The sequence below is a fragment of the Dendroctonus ponderosae genome, unplaced genomic scaffold, assembly GCF_020466585.1.
Source record: "Dendroctonus ponderosae isolate FM_Combo_2020 unplaced genomic scaffold, Dpon_F_20191213v2 Dpon_F_20191213_6, whole genome shotgun sequence".
NCBI classification, from domain to species: Eukaryota; Metazoa; Arthropoda; class Insecta; order Coleoptera; family Curculionidae; genus Dendroctonus; species Dendroctonus ponderosae.
Window position 1 is genome coordinate 11,920,282 of NW_026018814.1, and position 11,661 is coordinate 11,931,942.

At 32.7% G+C, this 11,661-nt stretch overlaps 1 protein-coding gene across 8 annotated transcripts in view; it reads left to right on the top strand.

Annotated features, from left to right (window-relative positions):
- Positions 1 to 11,661, top strand: part of LOC109545167 (high affinity cAMP-specific and IBMX-insensitive 3',5'-cyclic phosphodiesterase 8) — a 104,547-nt gene that overhangs the window by 31,002 nt on the left and 61,884 nt on the right. For 2 of the 8 annotated variants that reach the window (XM_019915702.2, XM_019915701.2), the window contains exon 2: positions 9,347 to 9,569. The exons of 2 other annotated variants lie outside the window; for them this stretch is intronic. In XM_019915702.2, the coding sequence (XP_019771261.1) occupies positions 9,431 to 9,569 (139 nt within the window). In that variant the 5' untranslated portion in view covers positions 9,347 to 9,430. Of the gene's footprint in view, positions 1 to 5,600; positions 5,962 to 7,383; positions 9,570 to 11,661 lie in introns of those variants that run through there. 4 more of the 8 variants (XM_019915700.2, XM_019915703.2, XM_019915704.2 and 1 more) reach the window with 4 other exon arrangements.

Here is an 11,661-nt window from a genome sequence, read left to right on the forward strand (position 1 = left end):
GTGTGTGTTTAGTGAATTTGAGTTTTTGGTCGATTGTGATCCCAAGGTACCTTACGTCGTTTTTCGGTTGTGTTGTTTGGCCGTCTGCAGTTATTGTAGGGGAGTCAGCGTTGAGCCTGTGGTCAGGGTGACCAGGTGTGGCAATTTATCGCCAAACTGGTTATTTTTTGCTTATGTTGGCGCCAATTTCTCATTAATATATTTTAGACACACAAGTAAGCATAAATAATTTCAATTCAACGTTAGAAAAACTAAAGTTCTTGTTTAATTTAAACCGTTCCGCTTTGTTTTTATTGGTTTACCCCGTTTGAATTTACTTGGCGCCAAAACCGGCGATTTTTAAGTCTACATTTGGCTTCTCAGTCTGGTCACCCTGCCTGTGGTTCGTGAGCAGAAGTTGGTTTTTTGTCGCGTTTGGGGTTAGTCTCCATTTATAAAACCATGTTCTTGTGTTGTTTGTTAGTGTTTCGAGTCTTTCAGTCGCTTTTTCAGTGGTTTGTCGTGTACAATAAGTGCCGTGTCGTCAGCGTATTGTAATATGTATGCCGTTCTGTCGATTTGATTTTTGTCTGGTAAGTTGTAATTGTATATGCCATGGCAGTATATACTGTAGAGAAAGGGCGAGAGCGGGGATCCTTGAGGGAGCCTTTGTTCAGGGAAAAAAGATAAGGAGAGTGTGTTGTCAATTCGTACTTATAGTTGTCTGTTTTCTAATAAGATCTTTATGGTGTGTAGTAGATATTGTGGTGTGTGGAATTTATATAGTTTGTATAGTAAGCGCTTGAAGTAATTTAACTCATATTTTAAGTTTGTTTTAAACTGTTGATATAGTTTGTGTTGTGTTATTGTTCTATATAGAAAACGCAAGAAAAACAATAGAAAAAAATTACTTTTAGATGAAAATTTATTTATTATTTATGATGGAAAAGATTATTGAACCGAATCGTTCACTCTCAAGAGATTACTGACACATTTTTGTTTGAAAAAAATGAACTTTTACAAGTTAGTGAAAGAAATATAAGTTATTTTTTAAGCAACATATATTCAAAATAAAAAAACTTGAAAAGAAAAGTTCACAATAAAAAGTTTTTTGTAGCATTTAATTTCAATAAGATGAGAGATTTAATGTCAACTTAAAAAATGTTGACTCATCGGGTGATTTTATTAAAAGGCAAATTTTAAATATTCTGAACCTTGGTTTAATTTGTTTTTCAAATGTTTTATATATTATTTCGAATAATCAAACAATTAATTTGCAAATATGTGACTTGAAACGTGAAACAACTAATTTGTCGTCAAAACTCGATAAATAAGGGTGAAAAAATTGTAATATGAAGTCACGAATTACCTATACCGAGTGTTTTATAGATAAACCGACACACTTTTACAGGTGGAAGGAGGACATCATAACAATCATTTTTTTACCTCATAAGCATATGCCCGAAAACTTCTGACATCATTCTAATACTGGCAAAATTAGATAGATCATGCATTGATTATTTTTTTGGCAAAAGAAGTGCAAGAATCAAGAAAATTTCTAAACTGAAGTTTCAATTTATGATAATCTCGTTAGACTTCACTGGTGCAACGAAAAAGAAAGAAGAAGGACTGAGCTCAAAAATAAAGCCATCCGGGACACTCGAACAGTCATTTGAGAACTTGAACGCTGTAGATTCCAGAATGATCCAAATTTGGGCTAAACATCTTGAAAATCGTAAGAACCTGATCGAAAAACAGATTGTAACGTCTAATTAGGTTTCAAATTGTTATATGATGAAAACCGTCAATAATATAAATCACGCAAAAACATGATTACTCAAATTTTTATAACTCAAGTGCTGAGTACTGATACAGTGTGCCTAAAATAAGCTTGCCTATTATGCCAACCTGTAAAACCATAGGACAACTAAAAGGCGACAGTCATTAACATAAAAGTAAAGTTTTTCTATTAAAAGTTTAATTAGTTTGAGATTCTGAGCTTAGCAAAGTGGAATTAAAATGTACTTAGTATCAAAATTATATGATTGATATTGAAAACAAATCTTCATTGTGCACATTTTATCGAATTGTGGATTATTTCCATATTAAAATTATAACAATTTCCTACAGACATCTTGTAAGAATGGGAGCGTAACATGCATGCATGAAACTATGGATTTCAGTCCGTTTGGATTTCAGTCCGTCATCGACTTCAAGTTTCTAAAATGAATTTTTTTAAATTTGGGAGCATTTTTTGTGAAAAATCACAGATTTTACTTATTACTGATGCTTTCTTTAATCTTCGCTCTAATCAAATTTTCTGTGCTGACACTCAAGTCATAAGTTCGCTCAAGATGAATTGACGGTAAAATCACTATAATAAAACTATTTTTCAACACCACTAAGGGTTTAAACCGATAAGTAGCAGTGCAAATTAAACATTTTAATTGAAGCAGATTTTCCAGCGGTTTGTCAATTGAAACACCTCTGCGCTTGAAAGTGCCATATAACTCAGCTGGTGGTAGCGGGAAACGCAGCTTTAACTGCTATTTTCAGTTTTTTCAATTAAAGTTGTCCTAAGACTTTGATGTTGTAGCTGAACCAAGCACAATAGCTTTCAACTGGTCGCCCAACATGCAAGATAAAAATTAAAGTACAACCCAAAATTTTGCTGCCTCCTCCAAGATCTAAGACCGTTTAAAACAAGCATGGAATTTCAACGTATGACGTCCAGAGTCACATTGCAGTCTTAAAAAAGAATTAGATAACCGTACTGTTATCCGGAGCGATAATTTGTCTAATCCAACATGTAAACAGTGTGATTAAAAATGAATCAAATTTCTGGACTCTGGCCCCCTCTAAGCGACTAGCGACCCCATGTTATCCAATTATTAATGAGGATCTAATTGTTTATTGCTCTACGACGTTGAATTAAATTAAAGCACGTCATTCAATCACGCATTGTCAACGGGTGAGAATATTTTTATTTATTTTCTTCCTGATAATTATTTTATGGCATGGATGTCAAAACATTCCAACACCTAAGCGTAAATCTTTTTCTATGTATTGACGGGTAGGTGATTATAACGTATTTCAAAAGAATTTGAATTGAGGTAATCGGCACACGTGAGCACTGTATATTTGATAAAGCAAAAGCCTTGTGTAAGCTGACGATTTTGACGCAGGCATTATCAACATGCGAATACAATATGTGAATGTTTATAGGCTGCTTCCAAAATTATTTGGAAAAACTCATCGGGAAACTCATCGACTGCACATAACAGATATCAAATAACTCAATAAAAAAGCGAATAGTTAAATTGAGACTGTAGTGGAAATACGAAAAGTTGGCTATATTTGCAAGTTTCAAGAGTTCAAGGAAATTTATAAAAGAAATAACTTGTTTAAATGATTTAATATATATAGGTACAATATTCTATAAGAAAAAAGCTATTTTCGGAATTCTTAAAAATAAACTAACTATAGGGCTTTGAATATAGCTTTCAAAGTAAGGCTATTATTTCTATATTTGACTCTAATTTTCGTTAGTTCACTTCTTCTGTTCCGTAGACCGACGTACTGCCCAGCATTTTCCCGCGTTGATTATTCATTTCCACATGTTTGATTACGCTTTCGTTTTAATTCCTGAAGTCACTTATGGCATTGGACACTTGTTTATTAGTTCTGCGTATCTCTTCTTTCTTGTATTAGTTGTCTTGTTTGTATCAATTATATTCAAGAAAAACTAAAATTTATTTTTATACTTGCTTTGCGTTATACAGATCACCAAACGTTTTCAAATTTGTCACACGTCCTGGAAATGTTTACCCCTTAAGGACGGAAATATCCAATGGTGTGATGTAAAAAGCCATTAACTTGTCTATTATTCGATACACCTAATACCTGCAAAAACGAAGGGACATTCAGAAAATATGAACGAAAGAAAGAAGAAAACGGAAGATCTGAACTAATGAAAATCAGAAACAAACAGAAATATAAGAACGGGAATGAAATACTGAAAGTCGTTGAGGACTTTTATAAATCATTATGCAAGAAGCACAGAGCTCTACCACATTATGGTGTAGCAGCGACTCGGCGATTGTCAAACGAAACATTTCCAGAAAGAAGAATAGACGGGGTGGACTTGTGAAGTGAGCTCCTAGATCAACCGATTTTTATTCTTCAAATCTCCGGATTTATTGCTTTAGACTTTGATTGAAAGAGTACATATACAGGATGTCCCGTAAGCTCATGATTCCAAAAGGTACTGCGATATTATTTGGATCCAAAGAAGACGATCTGACCTAACTTTTATTAACAAAAAATATCTAGCTCCTCTGCTATTGATGGGGTCAAAGTTCTTCAAAGAATTGATATTTTTTGAAATATAGGGAGAATGGTACTATGTGTTTTGGTAAAACTCGCTGTAAATTTGTTCTTATGTAAGGCTCATATTTTGATGAAACAATCGAGTTCATCCGTTTTGGAGAAGTGGTGAATTCTTGCATATTGTGGTGCAAAAACTACCAGAACTTTTTAGTTGGAGGATGAAATCAACTCTTTTTTTCTTCTTGGTGCACTAACCATTTATGCACAATTATGTGCTCTTTGTAAAATCTTGTGGCATTCGTAGTTTTTGCGAAAAAAAATATATTTTTGTTTCCTTGCCACTTAACAATGTTAGACAATAACTGCAAATATCGTGATACGAGGCATAAATTGATTGTGAATCAATCTCACAAATTCGTTCCGAATGACCGTTTTCTAATGAAGAAGTGGTCAAAGTATTAGGGTTTTGCAAAGACAACTTGCGTGAAAGCGTACGCGTTTACGCGGCGCATATTTRCAGTTAATGTCTAACATTGTTAAGTGGCAAGAAAACAGATRTATTTTTGTTATGCAAAAACTGTGAGTGCTMCAARATTTTACAAAGAGCRCAAAATTGTGTACAAATTATTAGTGCATYAACAAAAAATTAGTTGATTTCATTCACYAAATAAAAWGTTYTGGTAGTTTTTGTACCACGACACTCAAGAATKCACYACTTGTCCAAAACRGCTGAACTCGACTGTTTCATCAAAATATGAGTCTTACATAAGAACAAATTCACAGCGAGTTTYACCAAAATACATCGTACCATTCTCCCGATATTTCAMGAAAGATCAATTTTTTKAAGAACTTTGACCATMWRTAGACAGAGGAGCCAGACATTTTTTGCTTATAAAAGTTAGGTCAGATCGTTTTCTTTTGATCCAAAGAATATCGCAGCACCCTTTTGATCATGAACTGACGGGACACCCTGTATATACTCTTTCAATCAACGATTTAGGGTTGTCTTAATACTTTCCACTRCTGTTGATAATSCTGAACAAMTAAACGAAAGAAAGACTAAAAAAGAATATTTGTAAAAGKGCATCTTAACTTCTACKATAGAATATTAATCAATGTATTATTTTTTGCAAAAATTTGCAAGAATCTAAATTAAACACARTTCTACAAACCCTACAAATTCACTGTTTTRATTGTTCATATTTCTTTGTTAATTTTATTTAACTAACATTCAAATCTGAACTTTTTCATTAGTATTTGAAATTATCACAGCATTTAGGTARGTACTTGCTGGTGCTTTTAGTGATAGTGCCACATTTTATATCATTCCGCGCTGATGATAGTTTCACTTAATCCAGAAATAATATAATAATAGCATCCTTATCTTTATTAAATATAATCTGCCAATTTATTCCCGATCATTAATATAATGTGGCTAAAGAATTTACGTCAACTGGCGATAAAGCTGAACAACAATTAGAACCTTGATCGGTTTGTGGAATGCAGTGTTTATTTTATCATAGACAAATGACAACATGTTCGATTAAGTGAAAGAAATAAATTGCATGAAGCAACAACAAAAATAACTAAAGGACACTAATTTAAGGAATGAACACATTCAGAAATGGATGCGTATAAACGTAGGAAATACTGGTAAGTTCGACAGTTGCTTAAAATTTGAACATACGAATTGTTTTACTCAGTTCTTTCATTATCAAAGATTGAAAATTTCTTTTTCATTCGTGAAAATGAATACTCACTTCGTTCACCTTCTGGATGTTTTCCCACATTGATTTTTCGGAAAAGCTTTTATACTGACAGTTTAATGATTTTTTCACATTGCCAGCATCGCAATGTTATTCGAAATATTTTCTGTAGACAAAATACGACTTCGTGTGCGATATCTACGTGATGTTGCAGATTCCGTGTAGGTATCCCGCGGCGCGTTTTGACATACCAATTGTGAAAAACAACTGTTTTTCTATCACGGAATTGATTTCTTAAGGTAAACGCATGCCTGTACATATTGTCGATTAATTATTACGGATTGTTAATGGTTGGAAATCAAAGATGGCACATACATCTGTGTTTGGTATCTGTGGGAAAGAAGTTGTCAAAGCAGATGTTCCTTCTTGCCATGTTTTACCTTTGAAGATCAAATATGGTTTTGAGACGCGCTTTTCTCACACAGTGTCTCGGTCTTTAGCTTAATAAAGATGTTGTTCGGTGACAGCTTTCCAAAAATACTTTGCAAAATTATGTCAATAGCAGAAACATTTCAAGGGAATAAAAAAATTGCACTCCAAACTAAACTCTTCTATTATAGTTGTAGGTAATAAGTTAGTTGAATTTCCAATACTTTGCAACTTTGATATCATTTTTGAAATTATTTTAAATGGTGTTGAAGTTAAAATTGATAGCCAAGATGGTTTCATTTTTTCCTACTTTCCTGCTTTCTCTATATTTTGAGATTGGTAAGATAAGTTTTAGAACACAAAACATCAATATTAGCCGCTCTAACGCATTAGAGTTGGATATATGTTGTACCATTTACTTACTGAACAAATTCATATCTAATACCACGCTGTGATATTTAAAATTATTTATTTGAAAATTGCGAGGCATGACTACACGCTGAATACTCTACCTAATTAAATCGTGGACTTCAGAAAACCTCCATTAGATCTGAAAGATGAAGTCGATATTCAGAAAGTACATTTATGTCGTATATTTTTTCATAATATTGAAGTTAATATCAGCTCTGAAACAAAACGGTTTCGCAAATTACGTGTTTCGTGAGTTTATTGATCTTGCCTTAAATAAGTATCATATACTTGACGTTTTATTGGCTATTGTAAGTGGACGATATAAAATAATAAAATTAGATGTTACTTATCCACAAACACTACCGCGAATTTGTCGCTGTTAGAGTAACTCATTCATGTTCATAATGTGTGTGGTTTCAAATCTGAATTAAATCATGTTCTTTGCAGACTGCAACTAAATTTTGAAACTAACAAGTTTTTGAAACGGTGTAAAATGTAGATATTTATTCCCGTAGATGTTTCTTACTGTTTTCAAAATAAATGAATAATAAATGATAGATTATATAGATTTTATGCTTGAAATGTTGCCCTTGATCTGCTGCATATTTTCCAGTTTCACTCATTCTTTTATCACTTTTTGATTTCGATACCATTTAGCTGAAGACGAGGCTGCTCAAGTGCTAAGAAGTGTGAAAGAAAAACAACTTAAACCATTTTGAATTGTGAAACCTAATTGTTTGGCAATTTACTATTAGTATAGTAAAGTTTTGATAGCCAATTTTTGGCTCTTTTAGCTAATCAGTACTGATTTCCATTCAAGTGATGAATGAATAATGATCGTCCCTTAAAATATGCATATGGTTTCGATTAATGATTCCGTATCGAGTAAGTGGACAAATTGATTTTCCGCATAAAAATTCAATAGCTTGGTTAACCGGCAGTCTACAAGAAATCACCTTTGCAAATAAGCATTTTCTAATCTTCAATTTGATTTACACAGTTTTCATACCAACTGAACATTATTCACGGGAATTTTCTAATTCAGCTGGATATTTACGACGTCTATAATTTGATCAATTGCCAGAAAATCTTTGGTATAAATCTTGGTTTAAATATGAGGTGTAAATGACAACCCGAGACATATTTATGCAATTAATAACTTGTTTTGCTCTTACAATTCCACGAAAAAAAATCGGTGGCAATTAAAAAGATCGCTTCGCAGGTTTAATGAATTGCCTGCTCATGTAATAGATAATCGCAAGTTGCTGTTCAATTGCTTTGATTGAATTGTAAATTGGAATGACGTAAGTCCAAAATTTCTAGGCGGAGGCTGAAATGTTGGCCAACTGATGTATTTGCGGACTTTAATATATTATTTTGACAATTCTTTGATTTTGTTGAATCCGGCTGTCATTTGTGCAGTTTCTTTTATAAATAGTTAAATGATTTGTTTGAGAATTACTCATCGTTCAGGAAGTAGAATGTTTGGGCGATATCGGAGAAAATAATCTTTCAGCGATTTGTTAAAGTCTACAAGATTTGTTGGGTTTTCACCTCAGTCAAATTCAAACAGTAGTTCAATAGTTAAGATTATTTTTTGAAATTTACTTTGTAGGAACTGCTTCCGAGTAATTGATTATGTGGGCAGTACCTGGCTCTAGAGAATAAGCTATAACATTTTCCAGTTCAGATCCGATCAGTTCAATAAAGCTTATAAAAAGAAAGTTCAGTCGCAGCTCGCTTAAATGTTTATTTCATTTCTACTATTATTTCAGCATGCATATTAAAGTCGACACATTTATGACAGTTTATGTGTTAAAATTATAACGACAACTGTTTCAATAACTGATAGAGCAACTATTTAATGTTGATTGGCAATCGTTTGCTGAAAGCATTGGCTATTTTCCAGTTAATGTATTTTTAGGTTTTCTTTTAACATTTTATGTAGTTCTCTACATATCATCGTTGTCAATTATCGGTAGGTTAACATTGAATTTAATTATTGAACAATTTTTTAAATTTCGACATTTTTGATGGTGTACCTATCTGCGTTAATATCACGATTTCTGTAACAAAGGAAAACTACTTTATTTGAAAGGTTTATTTTCGTGCAAGCAAGGTCGATGAGTAACGTAGAATGGAAATGTGTAGATTTGATTGATTGATTGACATTAAGAATTAAATCAGGAGTTTCTTATAATTTTTTTACCTGTCCTGGTCTGGCTCCCTACAATAAAGACTTGATAGGTTTTAATCGTTATTGTCAATTTCGATTCATTTACATAGTGCCATGCATAATGTTATTATTCTATTAATTTATCTGTATTGGTACATGTAATTGTAACTTCTAAAAAACACAACCGTGCTTTCATTTATCTAACCCGCTTTTGCTATTAAATAATAACAAAACCAATTTAATTTAGTCAAACAAATGACTAACATACATACAGAACATATGTTAAACCTAACAAATCAGACCGGTTGATTAATAGGCATTTTGTCAACAAGTGATTATTGTGTGTGTGGGATGCAAACGTTAGAACAATACCTGGTGATATGCATAGTGTACAAGAAAAATGATAATTGAGAATTGCGGCAGTTGTGAAAATTGTGAAAATATGGAACATTTAGTGGAGAACGAAATCGTTGAAGAAGAGGAGGATGATGATGAATCGGCCGATTTAGAGGTGGCAGCCGTTGAAGCTATCAATAATGGTAGGTTTTCATTCAGCGTATTTATTCCCTTTCGATTTCGATTTGAAATGGGACTGTAAAGCTCTCAATTATTTATTATTATTACATCAAAATTTCACTGTAAATAAACAAGTCCGGGAGCATTGATTATTCAGCAAATGCACTGGTACAGGTACAGATTCTTGACCAAGCAAATACATATGCGTTTTATTTGCGAGTTATTCATCCATTTGGTGGACTTAACGAGTTTTAAAATTAAAAGGAAGTTTTCGTTTTGAACTGCCCAACAAAATAAATGTTTTACAGCCAAATGTCCCTTAGCTTTGGAACTGGATAAATTCTGATTGCTGCGTGCGATGTGATTTCTGTTTGAAGTTGATTAGGCATTTATTTTGCTGTTAATTTAAGTTTTTGTAAAAATTAGGAACTTTAGGTAAAAATCTTACAGGGTGAAAAATAGAACAATGCAAATATCTGAAAGTTCGACATGCTACTAGTTGAATAATAGATCGTTTCCTTTGGAGATCAAGATCAAAGGTTTAAAAACAAAACTGATACCTCGAAACCATTTTTAATATTTTTTTTGCCTATACATATTTTCTATTTACAGGGTGATCTCAAAAATCAACTAGTAGGTCTTACAGTAATATTTTTTTCCTCTTGGACCGATTTTCAAAACACACATCGCGTGTTGAAGCTAAAACTTCACAGACAGGCGAGTTAAGCGAAAAATTCAGTAGAAAGGGTAGCGTTAAAAGTGCCCCAAATCAGAGCTGCCTCAGAAATGTCAAATGTTCAAAATGTCAAGTTAATTTTCACGTTCAACATGAACTCTACATTTTAAAAATCAGTTCAAGAAAATTTAATGTTTTCACTGCAAAACCAGAAAGTTGATTTTTTAAACCACCGTGAAAATACACAAAAAAATTAAAAACTGTTTTGTCATATCGGTTTCGTATTCATGCCTTTTGGAGTGAAATGTAACTGAAATAAAACTTTTAGAAGATTTGCATTGTTTTCTTTTCTACCCTGTAGGATCTTTACCTCAAGTACCACATTTTTTACAAAGAGCACCGACTTTTTACGAAAAATAGACAATGAATCGAACTAGCGGATTTAGGAGCTATGCGGTTTCAAAGTTATGTCAAATTTGGTAATGTAACGTTTATTTGGTTGAGCATTTACTTCGTTATTGAATTATTACTATACATTAACAGACCAATTCGTTTAGATATTTTTCCTATTTGAGAAATGAGACTGAAGTTTAAATGTCCTATTGTTTGAGAAAGATCTTTAGCATATTTTTGTAATAACGCAAGTAGGCGAAATCGACAAAACTATATACTGAAAATTCAACGTATTGAAAATTGGTCGAAAAACTTTGTTCACATTCGATCAAATTCTCCTAAATACTGCTAGTTGCTTACAACTAATTTTCGGTGAAGTTTGCTGTACTGGTTGTTAAATTGCCCTACTCAATGTTGAAGCTCATGGATTTATGGAAGAAGCTTTTACAAATACTATCAGCAAGTTGTAAGCACAGTTGCTGTTATCCCGGAGTATTTTCTAAGCTATTGAATAAGAACTCACAAAATAATTATAAAGTAAACTTCAGTAGCGAAGTAGAGCAAAAGAACGTGTAGTGAATATTTCGATTGTTTATAGTCGTTGTTGTCTCTATCGAAAACTGTGAACAACTTAATATTGCACTTTTATACTGTCTACATTCATATTTTGAAGAAAGAGCCCCAGATCACAAGAAGAAACCAGAATATATCTTGAAAAGAAAGAGCAGCAACACACTTTTAATATTAGGAACATAACAGAAAGGAAAACATTTAAATGAAGCTTTCAAAACCGAATAAAACCTGCAACAATCATAGAACGCAATTTTGATAAAAAGCAGTTTTAGGAAGTACTATTGAAGGGCTTAGAAATTACTGACAATTTACGTAAACGTTTGCTGCTTATTCTAGTTCAAAATAACTAGTTCGAAATGTGTACAAGTATATATAAAAACTAGCTGACCCGGCAAACGTTGAATTGCCATATAAATTATTCCTAAGGTTTTTTTTCATCTCGAGTGGGCGGTTTGCCCACTTGAGATTTTTTT